At 51.8% G+C, this 19,461-nt stretch overlaps 1 protein-coding gene across 4 annotated transcripts in view; it reads left to right on the forward strand.

The window, feature by feature from the left end:
- Window positions 1–19,461, forward strand: part of IQSEC1 (IQ motif and Sec7 domain ArfGEF 1) — a 1,387,106-nt gene that overhangs the window by 794,871 nt on the left and 572,774 nt on the right. For all 4 annotated transcript variants that reach the window (XM_075321245.1, XM_075321244.1, XM_075321240.1 and 1 more), the window contains one exon: window positions 13,351–13,407. In XM_075321245.1, the coding sequence (XP_075177360.1) occupies window positions 13,351–13,407 (57 nt within the window). The remainder of the gene's footprint in view (window positions 1–13,350; window positions 13,408–19,461) is intronic.

Consider the following 19,461-nt stretch of genomic DNA (forward strand, 5'->3'; position numbering starts at 1 on the left):
GGGGCACCGCCTGGTATTCCGATGCCAGGGGAATTAGGGCAATGGTCCTTATATGAGTTCCTTGAGTCCAACAGGTGAACAACAAAACGCAATCCCACGTGGCCGCGGATCTCCAGTCTGTAACAGTCCACACACACAGACCCCAGGATCCAGCCTCAGCTATGGATCCTAGTCCTTCTCCAGCCGAGCTCCAACTAACTGCTCTAACATGTTCTCTCTTGGGATCAGCCCCTTAGGTGGGCACACCTCCCCCTGGCCATTTGATGCATGAATGGACTTTAGACTGCTGGCTCTGTTCTGTTTACCAAGTTGTAGATTGGAGAAGTCCCATGCTGAGAAGAACAATATACATATGCAACCCCCACCAAATCAATGACAATAGCTACTGCTGAAGCCTGAGTGCAATATGATACAGGCTGGGGGGAAGGTATGGTCACTTACATTCCAAGACATAGTATTACAGCAAATACAGTGAGAAGGTAAAATACATCACATGGCATCTTATACAAAAATATGGGATGGAGAAAACTACATACATCATGACAATGTCTCCTCGCTGCAAGTGTCAGAATTACCCACGAGTGTCAGCATTACCCGCGAGTGTAGGCATTACCCGCGAGTGTCAGCATTACCCGCGAGTGTCAGCATTGCCTGCGATTGCAGCGTTACCCGCGAGTGTCAGCATTGCCTGCGAGTGTCAGCATTGCCTGCGAGGGTCAGCGTTGCCAGCGAGTGTCAGCATTACCCACGAGTGTCAGCATTACCTGCGAGTGTCAGCATTGCCAGCGAGTGTCAGCGTTACCTGCGAGTGTCAGCGTTACCCGCTAGTGTCAGCGTTACCCGCGAGTGTCAGCGTTACCCACGAGTGTCAGCGTTACCCACGAGTGTCAGCATTGCCAGCGAATGTCAGTGTTACCCGGGAGTGTCAGCGTTACCCAGGAGTGTCAGCGTTACCCACGAGTGTCAGCATTGCCAGCGAGTGTCAGCATTGCCAGCGAGTGTCAGCGTTACCCGTACCCGGGAGTGTCAGCATTACCCGGGAGTGTCAGCGTTACCCGGGAGTGTCAGTGTTACCCGGAAGTGTCAGCGTTACCCGGGAGTGTCAGTGTTACCCATGAGTGTCAGCGTTACCCGGGAGTGTCAGCATTACCCGGGAGTGTCAGCGTTACCCGCGAGTGACAGCATTACCTGCGAGTGTCAGCATTGCCAGCGAGTGTCAGCATTACCCGCGAGTGTCAGCATTACCTGCGAGTGTCAGCGTTACCCGCGAGTGTGAGCGTTACCCGCGAGTGTCAGCATTACCCGCGAGTGTCAGCATTACCCACGAGTGTCAGCTTTGCCAGCGAGTGTCAGCATTGTCAGCGAGTGTCAGCATTGCCTGCGAGTGTTAGCATTACCTGCGAGTGTCAGCATTACCCGCGAGTGTCAGCGTTACCCACGAGTGTCAGCGTTACCTGCAAGTGTCAGCGTTACCTGCGAGTGTCAGCGTTACCCACGAGTGTCAGCATTACCTGCGATTATCAGCATTGCCAGCGAGTGTCAGCTTTGCCAGCGAGTGTCAGCATTGTCAGCGAGTGTCAGCATTGCCTGCGAGTGTTAGCATTACCTGCGAGTGTCAGCATTACCCGCGAGTGTCAGCGTTACCCACGAGTGTCAGCGTTACCTGCAAGTGTCAGCGTTACCTGCGAGTGTCAGCGTTACCCACGAGTGTCAGCATTGCCAGTGAGTGTCAGCATTGCCAGCGAGTGTCAGCGTTACATGCGAGTGTCAGCATTACCTGCGAGTATCAGCATTGCCAGCGAGTGTCAGCATTGCCAGCGAGTGTCAGCGTTACATGCGAGTGTCAGCGTTACCCGCGAGTGTCAGCATTGCTTGCGAGTGTTAGCATTACCCGCGAGTGTCAGCATTGCCTGCGAGTGTCAGCATTGCCTGCGAGTGTCAGTGTTTCCTCGCGAGTGTCAGCATTGCCAGCAAGTGTCAGCATTGCCCGGGAGTGTCAGCGTTACCCGCGAGTGTCAGCATTGCCAGCGAGTGTCAGCGTTACCTGCGAGTGTCAGCGTTACCTGTGAGTGTCAGCGTTACTCGTGAGTGTCAGCGTTACCCACGAGTGTCAGCCAGCGTTACCCGCGAGTGTCAGCGTTACCCACGAGTGTCGGCGTTACCCGGGAGTGTCAGCGTTACCCACGAATGTCAACGTTACCCGCGAGTGTCAGCGTTACCCGGGAGTGTCAGCATTGCCAGCGAGTGTCAGCGTTACCTGCGAGTGTCAGCGTTACCCACGAATGTCAGCGTTACCGGCGAGTGTCAGCATTACCCGCGAGTGTCAGCGTTACCCGCGAGTGTCAGCGTTACCCACGAGTGTCAGCGTTACCTGCGAGTGTCAGCGTTACCCGCGAGTGTCAGCGTTACCTGCGAGTGTCAGCGTTACCTGCGAGTGTCAGCATTACCCACGAATGTTAGCATTACCTACGAGTTTCAGCATTGCCAGCGAGTGTCAGCGTTACCCGGGAGTGTCAGCGTTACCCACGAGTGTCAGCACTGCCAGCGAGTGTCAGCATTGCCAGCGAGTGTCAGCGTTACCCGGGAGTGTCAGCGTTACCCGGGAGTGTCAGCGTTACCCGGGAGTGTCAGCATTACCCGAGAGTGTCAGCGTTACCCGGGAGTGTCAGCATTACCCGGGAGTGTCAGCGTTACCCGGGAGTGTCAGTGTTACCCACGAGTGTCAGTGTTACCCGGGAGTGTCAGCGTTACCCGGGAGTGTCAGCATTACCCGAGAGTGTCAGCATTACCCGGGAGTGTCAGCGTTACCCGGGAGTGTCAGCATTGCCTGGGAGTGTCAGTTTTACCCACGAGTGTCAGCGTTACCCGGGAGTGTCAGCATTACCCGGAAGTGTCAGCGTTACCCGGGAGTGTCAGTGTTACCCACGAGTGTCAGCGTTACCCGGGAATGTCAGCATTACCCGGGAGTGTCAGCGTTACCCGCGAGTGTCAGCATTACCTGCGAGTGTCAGCATTGCCAGCGAGTGTCAGCATTACCCGCGAGTGTCAGCGTTACCCGCGAGTGTCAGCGTTACCCGTGAGTGTCAGCATTACCTGCGAGTGTCAGCGTTACCCGCGAGTGTCAGCGTTACCCGTGAGTGTCAGCATTACCCGTGAGTGTCAGCGTTACCCACGAGTGTCAGCATTACCTGTGAGTGTCAGCATTACCCGTGAGTGTCAGCGTTACCCATGAGTGTCAGCATTACCTGCGAGTGTCACCATTACCCGCGAGTGTCAGCATTACCAGCGAGTGTCAGCATTACCCGCGAGTGTCAGCGTTACCCATGAGTGTCAGCATTACCCGCGAATGTCAGCATTACCTGCGAGTGTCAGCGTTACCCACGAGTGTCAGCATTACCTGCGAGTGTCAGCGTTACCCACGAGTGTCAGCATTACCTGCGAGTATCAGCAGTGCCAGCGAGTGTCAGCATTACCAGCGAGTGTCAGCATTGCCAGCGAGTGTCAGCATTGTCAGCAAGTGTCAGCATTGCCTGCGAGTGTTAGCATTACCTGCGAGTGTCAGCATTGCCTGCGAGTGTCAGCATTACCCGCGAGTGTCAGCATTACCCGCGAGTGTCAGCGTTACCCACGAGTGTCAGCGTTACCCACGAGTGTCAGCGTTACCTGCGAGTGTCAGCGTTACCTGCGAGTGTCAGCGTTACCCACGAGTGTCAACATTGCCAGCGAGTGTCAGTATTGCCAGCGAGTGTCAGCATTACCGGCGAGTGTCAGCATTGCCAGCGAGTGTCAGCGTTACATGCGAGTGTCAGCATTACATGCGAGTATCAGCATTGCCAGCGAGTGTCAGCATTGCCAGCGAGTGTCAGCGTTACATGCGAGTGTCAGCGTTACCCGCGAGTGTCAGCATTGCTTGCGAGTGTTAGCATTACCCTGCGAGTGTCAGCATTGCCTGCGAGTGTCAGCATTGCCTGCGAGTGTCAGCGTTACTCGCGAGTGTCAGCATTGCCAGCGAGTGTCAGCATTGCCAGCGAGTGTCAGCATTACCTGCGAGTGTCAGCGTTACCTGCGAGTGTCAGCGTTACCCGTGAGTGTCAGCGTTACCCACGAGTGTCCGCGTTACCCGCGAGTGTCAGCGTTACCCACGAATGTCAGCGTTACCCGGGAGTGTCAGCATTACCCAGGAGTGTAAGCATTACCCGCGAGTGTTAGCGTTACCCACGAGTGTCCGCGTTACCCACGAGTGTCATCGTTACCCACGAATGTCAGCGTTACCCGGGAGTGTCAGCGTTACCCAGGAGTGTCAGCATTACCCGCGAGTGTCAGCGTTACCTGCGAGTGTCGGCGTTACCCGGGAGTGTCAGCGTTACCCACGAATGTCAACGTTACCCGCGAGTGTCAGCGTTACCCGGGAGTGTCAGCATTGCCAGTGAGTGTCAGCGTTACCTGCGAGTGTCAGCGTTACCCACGAATGTCAGCGTTACCCGCGAGTATCAGCGTTACCCGGGAGTGTCAGCATTACCCACGAGTGTCAGCGTTACCCGCGAGTGTCAGTGTTACCTGCGAGTGTCAGCGTTTCCCGCGAGTGTCAGCGTTACCCACGAGTGTCAGCGTTACCCGCGAGTGTCAGCATTACCCGCGAGTGTTAGCATTACCCGGGAGTGTCAGCATTACCCGCGAGTGTCAGCGTTACCCGGGAGTGTCAGCGTTACCCGCGAGTGTCAGCGTTACCTGCGAGTGTCAGCGTTACCCGCGAGTGTCAGCGTTACCCGCGAGTGTCAGCGTTACCCGCGAGTGTCATAGTTACCCGCGAGTGTCAGCGTTACCCGCGAGTGTCAGCGTTACCCGCGAGTGTCAGCGTTACCTGCGAGTGTCAGCGTTTCCCGTGAGTGTCAGCGTTACCCGCGAGTGTCAGCGTTACCCTCGAGTGTCAGCATTACCCGCGAGTGTTAGCATTACCCGTGAGTGTCAGCGTTACCCGCGAGTGTCAGCCTTACCCGCGAGTGTCAGCGTTACCCGGGAGTGTCAGCGTTACCTGCGAGTGTCTGCGTTACCCGTGAGTGTCAGCATTACCCGCGAGTGTCAGTGTTACCTGCGAGTGTCAGCGTTACCCGCGAGTGTCAGCGTTACCCGCGAGTGTCAGCGTTACCTGCGAGTGTCTGCGTTACCCGCGAGTGTCAGCGTTACCCGCGAGTGTCTGCGTTACCCGTGAGTGTCAGCGTTACCCGCAAGTGTCAGCGTTACCTGCGAGTGTCTGCGTTACCCGTGAGTGTCAGCGTTACCCGCGAGTGTCAGCGTTACCTGCGAGTGTCTGCGTTACCCGTGAGTGTCAGCGTTACCCGCGAGTGTCAGCGTTACCCGCGAGTGTCTGCGTTACCCGCGAGTGTCAGCGTTACCTGCGAGTGTCTGCGTTACCCGTGAGTGTCTGCGTTACCCGCGAGTGTCAGCGTTACCTGCGAGTGTCTGCGTTACCCGCGAGTGTCAGCGTTACCCGCAAGTGTCAGCGTTACCTGCGAGTGTCAGCGTTACCCGCGAGTGTCAGCGTTACCTGCGAGTGTCTGCGTTACCCGTGAGTGTCAGCGTTACCCGCGAGTGTCAGCGTTACCCACAAGTAACCTGTGATTGCCAGGCTGTAAAGCGGCACAGCCCAGAGGCCGCAGAGTACAAAGTGTTTCTCATGCTCAATGTGAACAGTGCATACCTGTTAATAGTTTTTATAGAGGACCTTTTTACCTGGTGTACCTGCCACCGGTCTCCTGAATCCGGGTATGTGTTCCCTTTGTTCCCTCGCCTCTCTGCTCCACAGATGTGGCCTCCTCTTCCTCGGATTGAAATGTGGTCTGTTTAGCCCTTCGTCAGTTCTTCTCTGGGGGTCACTATGAAGGGATGGGCTTTTGGAAAGTTGTCGCTGTGTGTTTTTGACAAGCACGTGTAAGATTTGTATTGGGGTTTGTGTCCAGCCCTGTTCACATTGTGATTGGAGCGGGAGTTGTGATTGTGGCCTATAGGGCAGGCAGAGAGGAACCTCCCATATCTGGACATGGACAGGAATCACTGCACAAAAGTGTAGAGCCCTTCCCGGGGCTCCTGGGCCACAGATTGTTTCCAGGTAGCCCCCAAACCCCCGTTATACTCAATTCATCAAAGTTTCATTAAAATCTTATAAAGGTTTTAATTTGCATTTGCTTTCATACCGCTAACAGGACTTTAATCATATATATTCTCATGTGTCCGCTTTTGCTATCCTTAACCCTTTTACTATAATAAATGGAAAGTATATAACATTTCAAAGTCACTAGAATTATGTACATAAAAATAATAATGCCCTTTTGTCATTATTTGTAATATGGAATGATTGTCCCTATAGTGGAATCCATAGCATTTATTTATATAATGATACATCATTTCATTAAGACATTGCATATTGTGGAGACACAGAGCTCAGTGGGTGCTCTCGTCCGCTAAAACCCGCCACCTTTAGAAAGACAGCGTGGCTCAGGGCTCATCCCAACTGAACGCCGGCCTCCTTAACCGTGGGCGTAACACTACTCAGACAACACAGGGTGAGGGAACCACAATAATTAGACTTTATTGGATCCCCAAACAATTACCGGCACATAGCACATAACCAGCAAAACACACAAATGTAACAGGCAACAGAATCTCACCCTTCCGCTGGCTCACCAGGTATTTAGAATGTCCATGCCTCAGAGGTCCCAGGGCTATTTACTCCAATCCAGCAGCACCCCGCCTTTGCCAGGCACCCACCGAGAAAGGAATAATGCCAAATTTAGGAAGCTGTCTGAGGTCTGCAAAGTCTGTAGCCAGGTGACCAAATTGTCCCAACCTGGGTTCCTTCCTTAGGTAATCCTGGTATGATGATACAATCCTGGCAGCCGGAGTCGAAATCCCTAGGCTGTGGATATGGTCTCCAACCGGAACCGGAGTCCCTAGATTGAAGCCATAAGATATCCTGATCCTCTAGTCAGCTCCTAAGAGCTTAGACTAGATCCATCAGCATCCATCAACAACAACCTGGTGGCTTAAAGAAGTCCCTTTTATAGCCACAGCTTTCCACTTGGATACACTGTGTCCTCATCGATTGGTTGGACAAGATCGCCTCTCCCATTGGATGAATCTCAAGCTGCATGGACAATGTTCATCCAAATGATGTCTACAGAAAGACTAATGGTATCTACATGAAGTCTGCAAGTCACAGACTCGACAATGGCTACTAAGGTAATCACATTAGCAATACACAACTACAATACAATGATTACTGGAAGAGTCTGGATTAACAATACGTCTGGCTTTCAGTGGTCAACACAATTACATGAGTCAACAAGAGTCTTGTAAAAACAATGAGGGACTTATCCCCCGTCTATAAACAATCTATCATCCTGTCTGGCTGAATTTTAAGAAACTTTAACCCATGAGAGTCCATGTCGTCACATTCCTCCCCCTTCTTAATATTAGCCAGACATGATAGGCTTCCGATCATCCTTCTCCTCTTGACGGCATTGTCCTTTTTAATGGTGAGGTCAGCAACAGAGGCTCGCATCTATACACCTCCCCCTGATTACCTTCCCCAAGTTGAGCAGCCATATTGCGGACAAGCACTAAGGTGGGGTCCATGAGTTGGGCTTGCATACATTTCTTACTATCAATCTTCCCCCAGTCAATAGCCACAGTGTGGTTAGGCTTACTCACGGTTCTTGGCTCAGAAGTGGATGCTGGAGACTGGGAATGTGAATTATCCTTGGAAAAGATGTTAGAAAGATCCACATCAGGGTCCTGCTTGGCTTGGAAGTGGGTGATGGCTGCTTCAAACTGACTGGATAGTCCTTGTTCTAGGTCATTCTCCAAAATGACTGGTGTGAGCCGGTAATCCCCAAGCCCCACTTTCACTTCCCTCTGAGTGGTATCTGAAACCACAGGCTTGGTGGGGCCATCTATGAACCCCACTTCAACTTCCTCCTGGCTAGTCCCCGAAACAACAGGTGTGGGGAGCCTGTCCATAAACTCTATATGGACCTCTTCCTGGTCAGACCCCAAAGTAATTGGCGTGGGGACGGTGTCCGTAAGCTCCACATCAGCCTTGCTCTGGTCAGTCTCCACAATGACAGGTATAGGGAGGCTGTTCACAAGTCCCACAGCGATCGCTTCCTGGTTAGTTCCCAAAATACCAGGGGTGGGGATGCTGTTCATAAGCTCCACATCAGCCTTGCTCTGGTCAGTCTCCACAATGACCGTTATGGGGAGGCTGTTCACAATCCCCACATCGATCACTTCCTGGTTGGTCCCCAAAATACCAGGTGTGGGGTGTCTATCCACAAGCTCCACCTCGACCTCTCCCTGGTCGGTCCTTAGGTCCAACTGCACACATGCCAGAGGGATGTCCGAGCACTGGCCCTCAGCCAGGGAGATGGATAATTGGGAATCTGGTAAAGGGTCTTCTGGGGAAACAATAACTGGGCTTACCAGAGTGATGGAAGATCCAATGTCTCGAAGTCCCTGAGCCTGTATATCATCGACCTTGACCGTCTGGATGTGGGGATGGAGGTTGGCTGGTGTACCATGTCCGGCCTGCCGTAGGGTGTGGACTGGATAAACCACTTCCTCAGCTATTGGTGTTTCTTGGGAGTAGCATTCCTCAGGTCTCGTTAGTTCATCTCGGCATATGTTGACTGGTTGGAGTGGCAGACGGGCTCCAAGCATGCGGCCTCTTTGTTTTGGTGCAGCTTCTGCTGGGTAGCGGGACCATCCTTCTCGAGCGGCTGGTGCTAGCAGTATGGCAGCTGGAATCCCATAAGCATATTCCAGAACCCAAGCCCTCTCTTCTCTTGAAGATCTAGGCTCCAATGCATCCAACAACGCTGTGGCTTGGGCCATTTTGGACCAAGTTGATTCCCGATTGTCACTAGATCCATGATGTGGCACATAGTTTAAATCCTCTGGGTCAATATCGGCGGGATCCTCATCGTCCTCTGCATCATTCTGGGCATCCCAACGGACTAATTTCTGGATCAAGTCCGACCGAGTCTCAGCGTTCCTGTAGATAATCTTTCGCCTTTGGCACAGATCCTGTAGCATCCATTTACTGCTGAGGTCGTAACTCCTCTCTGGTCCTTGTCCTATGGCTGAGCTGGTGGGGTTGGACATGGCAGCGTCCGAAACCTGAATGCCTCCCCTATGGCCTGCTGGGTATGCTTATGTGCCTCCATGGTTGTTGAGCCCTGGACGGTGTCCACGAACACCAGTCCGCTGCAGCTCCCCTGGGTAAACCAGGCTGAGTAGTATCCCACTGCTGCCACCAATTGTGGAGACATGGAGCTCAGTGGGTGCTCTCGTCCGCTAAAACCCGCCGCCTTTAGAAAGACAGCGTGGCTCAGGGCTCATCCCAACTGAACGCCGGCCTCCTTAACCGTGGGCGTAACACTACTCAGACAACACAGGGTGAGGGAATCACAATAATTAGACTTTATTGGATCCTCAAACGATTAACGGCACATAACACATAACCAGCAAAACACACAAATGTAACAGGCAACAGAGTCTCACCCTACCGCTGGCTCACCAGGGATTTAGAATGTCCTTGCCTCAGAGGTCCCAGGGCTATTTACTCCAATCCAGCAGCACCCCGCTTTTGGCGGGCACCCACCGAGAAAGGAATAATGCCAGATTTAGGAAGCTGTTTGAGGTGTGCAAAGTCTGTAGCCAGGTGACCAAATTGTCCCAACCTGGGTTTCTTCCTTAGGTAGTCCTGGTATGATGATACAATCCTGGCAGCCGGAGTCGAAATCCCTAGGCTGTGGATATGGTCTCCAACCAGAACCGGAGTCCCTAGATTGAAGCCATAAGATATCCTGATCCTCTAGTCAGCTCCTAAGAGCTTAGACTGGATCCATCAGCATCCATCAACAACAACCTGGTGGCTTAAAGAAGTCCCTTTTATAGCCACAGCCTTCCACTTGGATACACTGCGTCCTCATCGATTGGTTGGACAAGATCGCCTCTCCCATTGGATGAATCTCAAGCTGCATGGACAATTTTCATCCAAATGATGTCTACAGAAAGACTGAGGATATCTACATGAAGTCTGCAAGTCACAGACTAGATAATGGCTACTAAGGTAATCACATTAGCAATACACAACTACATTACAATGATTGCTCCGAAGGGTCTGGAGAAACAATACGTCTAGCTTTCAGTGGCCAACACAATTACATGAGTCAACAAGAGTCTTGTAAAAACAATGAGGGACTTATCCCCCGTCTATAAACAATCTATCATCCTGTCTGGCTGAATTTTAAGAAACTTTAACCCATGAGAGTCCATGTCGTCACACATATAAAATCAGAAATTAAGTTAAAAATGACAGAGATTGCACTAGGGATATACCAGCTCATTCCATTTTACCAGTTCATTCCATTTTACAATATTTTGTATTTGAAATTTTAAGTGGTTTTAAATGTATTGTCATAGTTTATGTCTGCAATTTGTTTTAGGCCTCTTTTACATGTCTGTGAAAATCACGCACGTGTTTCACAGACGTGTCAAAGGTGCATATTGCCCTCAGTGTGCCGTGTGTATGGCACACGTGTGTTCTCCGTGTGTTATCCGTGATAACACATGGAGAACGGGAACTTTCTACTCGCCTGTCCCTGGCGTCGCTGTCCGTGGTGCTGATCATCGGTCTCCGGTCCTGCAGACTCCCCGCTGCTGCTTCCAGCCATAGTGAAGTGAATATGCAATGAGCATGATGAGCGGCGGTCGGTATCAAGTGACAGCAGCGGCAGAGACTGCAGGGCTGGAGAAGGTGAGTAAAGGTTTTTGTTTTTTATCACAGACACATGTCTTCTCTCCGGTGCGTGTCACACAGAACACATCCGTGTGGTCCGTTTACATTACGTGTGACACGTTTGCGTTCCGTGTGACACCCGTGATGCCGGAGAGAAAACGGACATGTCGGCGTGAGAAACACACGGACACACGTAAGTACGGAACGGACACACATTCCGTGCGCAAATACCTACGTGTGTCCAAAACCATAGGAATACATAGGTGTACATGTGTACGTGTCTCTGGTACGTGAGAAAACTGCCAAACACGTACCGGAGGCACATACGTGTGAAAGAGGCCTTACTCTACACATGTTTCTGTCTCGCTAATTGGCCCATTACCTCTCACATGGATGTATTAAGTGGTTGCAAAGAGGGATAGAGCCATGGACTCCAGTGTCATGATTACGGGCGTTTAGCCAGACACTAGTTGGCCTCGCTGGTGTCGCTGCTGTTGTGTCTGTTTCCATCCACTGTCTGGAGCCGGAATATATGTTCTCTTTGGATGTTAATCGGCCGGGGCTTTCTGCGCTCCACGCTTGGATGTCAGGTGGAGGGCAGCCGGATCAAAGTTTATTTACAAAAAAGAAATGCAACCATAAATCGGGAACCGAGGCTTTACTGTGGGCAATTTGGAGACATTTACTTTGTAATGCAATTACCGGTATATAACGGTATTATTTTGTATCCATGGAAATTAATCCATTCATAAATAGCCACTTAATTAAAAACCATCTAAACACACAAAAATTGATTTTAAGTTAAATATCAGCATGTACTGTAGATCTTCATGACCAGGAATGTTTGTCATCGGATGTGCCTTAGGCCTCACTCACGTAAGCGTATAATACGGAGGCGTGCAAGGCAAGAAAATCTATTGCCCTCAATGAGGCAGAGCAGATCTGCAAGTTGTTCCTCAGGCCCAAAAGGACTAAGGAAAAAATTGCAGCAAGCAGCGATTGGTAGCATGTCTTGGCTCACGCACAATGAGTAGAAAATGCTCAGCTGACGCCCGCAGCAGACGACGCTCGGGCTGACGCACGCAGCAGACGACGCTCGGGCTGACGCACGCAGCAGACGACGCTCGGGCTGACTGCCACAGCAGATGACGCTCGGGCTGACTGCCACAGCAGACGACGCTCGGGCTGACTGCCACAGCAGACGACGCTCGGGCTGACGCACGCAGCAGACGACGCTCGGGCTGATGCACGCACCAGACGACGCTCGGGCTGACGCACGCAGAAGACGATGCTCGGGCTGACTGCCACAGCACACGACGCTCGGGCTGACTGCCGCAGCAGACGACGCTCAGGCTGACTGCCACAGCAGACGACGCTCGGGCTGACTGCCACAGCTGACGACGCTCGGGCTGACGAACGCAGCAGACGACGCTCGGGCTGACGCACGCAGAAGACGACGCTCGGGCTGACTGCCACAGCAGACAACGCTCGGGCTGACTGCCGCAGCAGACGACGCTCGGGCTGACTGCCGCAGCAGACGACGCTCGGGCTGACTGCCGCAGCAGACGACGCTCGGGCTGACTGCCGCAGCAGACGACGCTCGGGCTGACTGCCGCAGCTGACGACGCTCGGGCTGACGAACGCAGCAGACGACGCTTGGGCTGACGCACGCAGAAGACAACGCTCGGGCTGACTGCCACAGCAGACGACGCTCGGGCTGACTGCCGCAGCAGACGACGTTCGGGCTGACTGCCACAGCAGACGACGCCCGGGCTGACTGCCACAGCAGACGACGCTCGGGCTGACTGCCACAGCAGACGACGCTCGGGCTGACTGCCCCAGCAGACGACGCTCGGGCTGACTGCCACAGCAGACGACGCTCGGGCTCACGCTCGCAGCAGACATCGCTCGGGCTCACGCTCGCAGCAGACGACGCTCGGGCTCACGCTCGCAGCAGACGACGCTTGGCTTACTCACAGCGGACGACACTTGGCTCACAGTGGACGACCCTCGCAGTGGACGACGCTCGGTTCGCGCTCACAGCAAATGACGCTCGGGCTCACGCTCGCAGCAGACGACGCTCGGGATCACGCTCGCAGCAGATGACGCTTGGGCTCACAGCGGACGACGCTCCTCTCGCGCTCGCAGCAGATGACCCTCGCGCTCGCAGCGGACGACGACGCACGGTTCGCGCTCACAGCAGAGCCTGAGGCGTGTGTCATTACCATATGGCATCCAATGCTCTCGCATGAGAATATGCTCCAGTGTGGCCCCGGCGGCCTTAATCTGTGTCTGTGCACCTGCAGTTTTCATGTTGTTGTATTGTGTGCATTAATGGATTTTACACATTATAAAACAATAAGAAGCTAATAGCTAAAAAACACACAGCTGGAGGCGATCGCAATATCTAACCCCGCGGTGCCGACTAGAATCATCTTTCAATTCTCATCTTTACTATAACATCCGCCATTGAGAACGATCACCTGCGGTATTTGTTAATGGGTTGAGTCTTCTAAGCAAGTTCTGATTTCTCTTTCCTTCTCGTTATGCAGTTATTACCCACGGACCCCCTTGGAAACCAGGAGCAGTTTATCTACAGAACCACTAAGGTACTGTGCAGTGCATTGTGTTCACCGCAGATCGCTGCTCAGCATGAGTCAGTCTGACGTTTGCTACATCTGTCTCTTTTTTATGCCTTATTACTTATCCCGTGCTATCTACATGGGTTTACATGTCCTCTAGTCATTCGTTATCATGGATCCGTTTTAGATCTGTTGGAAAAAATATTCTGCAAACACAACTTTTTTGTCCGTTGTTATATAACAGATGTTGGACAGATCCATTTTTAACATTGAAGTCTATGGACAATGGATCCGTTACCCGATTGCTATTTATCATCCATTTGTAACAGATCTGTTAAGAAAACAACAGTTACAAATGCAAGTACAACGGACGGCTAAATAGCAATCCATTACCCGATCCATTCTCCATAGACTCCTATGTAAAAAAACGCATCCGGCAGAAATAAATTTCCCAACGGATCCGTTAATAATGGATGACTACAGGACAATGTGGACTTAGTGTAAGGCTTTCACTACTGATGAGGAAGTCCGCATCAACCTTCTTACTATAAGACGTCAGTAACTTCTGGAGGTAGAAGGGTAAATGGTGACGCTTCTTCCCGGTGTTTCATTCATATTGCTTGACCACTCGGAGTCCATTAGCGATGGAGAGGTTGAGTTACATCACTTTCATGCCTCATTCAAACGTCACTATTTCTGATCAGTATTTCATCCATATTTAAAAGGTTGGTTCACCCATGTGTTTTATTGTCTAGATCGATATTATATTGAGAAACAATGTTTCTCTCAAATACCTGTGTTGGCAATAGTGCCTGTGAGAGGCACTACTGCAGACCGCTGTTTCCCGCTCCGTGACCCCCGAGCTCCGTGACCTCGGGGATCTGGTGACGTCACGTCAAGTTTCGGACAGTTCACATCCCTGCGGCCGGCCCCGTTCCTCCTGACTCACTGGGCTGTTGGCGGTGTTTCCCCGCTTGTCACGGCTCAGCGTGTCTCCTGCTTGTAGCGCTTTGCTGTGGGCTGTGACGAGGGGTGAAACACCGCCCACAGCCCATCACTCATGGACACTACGGCCAGCCGCAGTCCTCCTGACTCACTGAGCTGTGGGCGGTGTTTCACTACTTGTCACGGCTCAGCGTGTCTCCTGCTTGCAGCGCTTTGCTGTGGGCTGTGACGAGGGGTGAAACACCGCCCACAGCCCATCACTCATGGACACTACGGCCAGCCGCAGTCCTCCTGACTCACTGAGCTGTTGGCGGTGTTTCACCGCTTGTCACGGCTCAGCGTGTCTCCTGCTTGCAGCGCTTTGCTGTGGGCTGTGACGAGGGGTGAAACACCGACTACAGCCCATCACTCACGGACACTGCGGCCAGCCGCGGTCCTCCTGACTTACTGGGCTGTTGGCGGTGTTTCACCACTTGTCACGGCTCAGCGTGTCTCCTGCTTGCAGCGCTTTGCTGTGGGCTGTGACGAGGGGTGAAACACCGACTACAGCCCATCACTCATGGACACTGCGGCCAGCCGCAGTCCTCCTGACTCACTGGGCTGTTGGCGGTGTTTCACCACTTGTCACGGCTCAGCGTGTCTCCTGCTTGCAGCGCTTTGCTGTGGGCTGTGACGAGGGGTGAAACACCGCCCACAGCCCATCACTCATGGACACTACGGCCAGCCGCAGTGTCAGGAACATTGACGTGACGTCACCGGATCCCCGAGGTCACGGAGCCCGGGGATCAGGCATGGGTAACAGCGGTCTGCAGTAGCGCCTCTCACAGGCACTATTGCCAACATAAGGTATTTGAGAGAAACATTGTTTCTCAATATAATATCAATCTAGACAATAAAAAATATGGGTAAACCAACCTTTTAAACCAGGAGTGTCTCCAAAAAACAGACCAGAAGATGTCAATCTTTCAATTATAGTTTTTCTCTATAAGTTCCATTCCTGGCTTTGGCAGACAAACACTGATCCAATAATACTGATGTGTGAATGAGGCTAAGGCCGGAGTCTGACTTGTGAGTGACTCGCATCGGCATCACCCGGCGCGGCCGCACACTCTCCAGACAGGAGCGGGTCGGCTGCATGTATTCCTAGGCAGCTGAGATGCTCCTGTCTGGAGAGTGTGCGGCCGCGCCGGGTGATGCCGATGCAAGACTCGCGCCAGTCACTCATATGTGTGACTCCGGCCTAAGCAGCATTTTCAATCTCGCATATCTTCTTCTTGGCCTCCTTTACATGAACACCGATCGAGGGTCTGTCAAGTCGATTGTCCTGTGTTTAGCTCCATTTACCTTAAATGATCATCAGCATTGCATGTAATTGAGCGATCACTTGTTTTGTATACGATTTCATTATTATCCCCAACTCCTTTGCTGCTGCCAAATGACAATTTTAAAAGGAAATCTGTAAGTGTCTTTTTGCTATATAATCTGAGAGCAGCATAATGTAGAGACAGAGACCCTGATTCTGGTGATGTCACATACTGGCCTGTATCATGTCAATAAAATCAGTGTTTTATCAGCTGTAGATTATCAGTAGACAATGAGTTCTTGCCAATCAGTGGTGTGGGCAAGATTATATAGGGATTAGCTTTTAGAGAACTGCTAGAGCTGCAGCAGAGAAAACTGATATCAAAACTACATCAGACAGCCCAGTAAGTGACACATCGCTGGAATTAGGGTCTCTGTAAGGATTATTTTGAGAAATATGGTGAGGATTATGACATTCACATATGTCAACCAACTGTTACATTCCATTAACACACATCCTGCTGTGCCGGAAATCAGCAAATGGTAAGGTGAAAAATTAATTAGGACAGTTCCCTTGTGGGTGTCCTTCTCTCGGTGGCCACGTGTGGTAGACATGTGAGAGGTCCCAGGAACCTTGTGGCTCCACAGCTCCCCCCTGTGCAAGCCCGCACCAGTCATATTCACAAGGATCCATCTGTGTATCTTTTTGTAACCATGTCTTATCTGTACCTGTACTTCTGACATATATTCTGTAAATCCCATCTTCTATATAGTGTAACATCTAGTGTGCCCTTACGGCGATTGAATATATAATTTAATCTTGGTCTGTTTCTTTGATCTCGATTCCTGAATCCAATGCCTGTGAGTTCGGCTTAGTTCTACTTGCTACTTGGGCTGATTTCTTTCCCAGTACAATGGACCAGAACTATATCTAACCAGGTACTGGTGGCAGACTACTGTACTGGACCGGACCGGCAGAATTCTGTTCCACTGGGGCTAGTGGAAAGTTCCTGTTGGTCTGTCGGGGTTGTAGGAAAGCTGAGTGCCACATTGGTGGGTGCGTGGTGGACTCGGTTCCACTCCCCATATCTCCCTGTGCCCGCGGGGACAAGAGGTTTCGGTGCTGCATTGTGCCAAGTGGACCTTACGTACCCCTTGGGGGCACGGAACGCCGCGTGCTGGCCATTCACAATAGAAATAATATAGAGACTACTTATTCAGTCTGAAGAAGAGATTCTCCTTGGTAGAATGATCACCTACATTAACTGAAGATAGACCACGGTGTTCAGCGGTTTTAACTAGTTTGTCCTAAAGATCTGAAATAATGAATTAAAAGTTATATATTAATTAATCAGATCAGTCTTTAGTTTAGGGCTTTAGTTGTAAATAGCTCGTGAGTGAGGCTCACACACTACAAGCTAACAAGGGGTGTGAGAAGGGCTTGTCCACGTCCACATCCAATCTGTCCAGAGTCAGAGGAAGTGTGAAATCAGGAGCTGGAATATGTCTCCACTACATTTTATTTCACTTTCTGGTGTAAACTACATTGAAGCTTTGATGCTAAGGAAAACGTTTCAGAAAAGTGCGGCGGTAAAAACGCCAAGAGTCGCAAAATTGTTGTGCAAGTATGTGTTACTAAAAAAATAAATTGCAAGAATTCCAATTCTGCCATAAAGTCTACAATTCAGCACAATGTTGTGACGCCATCTCGGTTTTCCCTTGGATCTTGCTTGCATGGGATGGAACGCGCGTTTCTTTTTCCTCTTGCAGTATTGCAGTGACACAGGTCAACATACTCATACTTCAGAATTAAGGAAACATTTCACTGCAATGCAGTATCTCATCATTCTGAGAATTTGAAAGGAATCTGTCTGCAGGTCTTTGCTATGTAATCTGAAGACTGGAGGAGATAAGGGCTGAGACAGATTTCTGGGATGAGTTACAGATCAGGCACGGCTTACTTATAATGAAGGTTTTTATCGCTAGGAGATTAACACTGGGGCAGCAGTTGTCATAGAATTAGAGTTCTTAGATATAGCAGAGCTCAGAGCTGACCCCACCCACACCACAGCTGACCCCACCCACACTGGCTACACCCACACCACAGCTGACTACACCCACACTGACTACACCCACACCACAACTGACCCCGCCCACACCACCTCAGACCCCACCCACACAATAGCTGACCCTCCCCTCTCCTGTCTCAGCCCACACCACAGCTGACCCCGCCCACACCACAGCTGACCCTGCCCACACCACGTCAAACCCCATACCGCCTCAGACCCCGCCCACACCACAGCTGACCCCACCCACAGCTGACTACACCCACACCACAGCTGACTACACCCACACCACAACTGACCCCACCCACACCACAACTGACCCCGCCCACACCACCTCAGACCCCACCCACACAATAGCTGACCCTCCCCTCTCCTGTCTCAGCCCACACCACAGCTGACCCCACCCACACCACAGCTGACTCCGCCCACACCACAGCTGACCCTGCCCACACCACGTCAAATCCCATACCGCCTCAGACCCCGCCCACACCACAGCTGACCCCACCCACAGCTGACTACACCCACACCACAGCTGACTACACCCACACCACAACTGACCCCACCCACACCACAACTGACCCCGCCCACACCACCTCAGACCCCCCCACACAATAGCTGACCCTCCCCTCTCCTGTCTCAGCCCACACCACAGCTGACCCCGCCCACACCACAGCTGACCCCCCCCCCACACCACAGCAGACCCTGCCCACACCACATCAAACCCCATACCGCCTCAGACCCCGCCCACACCACAGCTTCCCCCCCACACCACAGCTGCCTCCCCACACCACAGCTGACCCCGCCCACACCATAGCTGCCCGCCCCCCACATCCGAGCTGACCCCCCCCTTTCCTGTCTCAGCCCACAATATAGCTGACCACTCCACAGGCCACGTTCACACATTGACTATTTGTAGGGGGTGATGACTCTGGCAGTGGTGCTCGTGGCTCTGTGAGTCATCTCCTCTGATTGTTCCTCTCCTGGTTTTGTCTTATAAATACTGACGTAATATACTGACCATGTGCCGTGGCCTCGGTGGCATCGCTGGGGTCGGCCCCTCCTCACATTTTGCTGCTGACAGATTCCCTTTTACACTGTGGAAATCTGAATATAATTCCCATGATGGTGTCTTTACCATGCGCTGACATTGGAGCTCATGAAAACCTCTGGGTTTATGGCGCTGGATCTGGACGGCTGCTGCACTGTCTGCCGGAGCGCGCCTGTACTGAACCAACTTATACCATGTCTGTAACCGGCTGCCGTCTCAGCCCATTACCGAGAGCTCAATCTATGTCACCAGCCATCATCACTCCACATTACTATTCCGGAGTATACATATATCCAGCGTTCCGTCACTATGTCCGTCTGCTGTGCCATCCCGCCATCTCATCTTCATCTTCATCTTGTAGAACTTGACATGCGTTCAGATGTGTCTGCATTTACCGATATTATTATTATTTTTTTATTTATTTTATTTTTTTGGCTTAAGTTAGGAGATTAAAAAGCATGCTCTCCATGGAGAGGTGTTTATGCTATAGGTGTCTGTCTGGCCCCTCAGTGCTTGTTATGCTAATTTCTGCCTATCATGATAGCGTACGGCCAGGGGCGGACATATCAGTGGTGCAGCGGCAGGGGCCTAAGATGTCAGGAGTAGAGTTCAGCGGTTCAGGTACAATCCGGGTCCGATTTTAACGATCCGGGTCCATTCAACACTAGTCAGGAGGCCACATCCAGCTCCAGAGCTACACACGGGCCGTATACTGTTCTT

Source organism: Anomaloglossus baeobatrachus, chromosome 8 (genome assembly GCF_048569485.1).
Source record: "Anomaloglossus baeobatrachus isolate aAnoBae1 chromosome 8, aAnoBae1.hap1, whole genome shotgun sequence".
In the NCBI taxonomy this organism is placed as follows: domain Eukaryota; kingdom Metazoa; phylum Chordata; class Amphibia; order Anura; family Aromobatidae; genus Anomaloglossus; species Anomaloglossus baeobatrachus.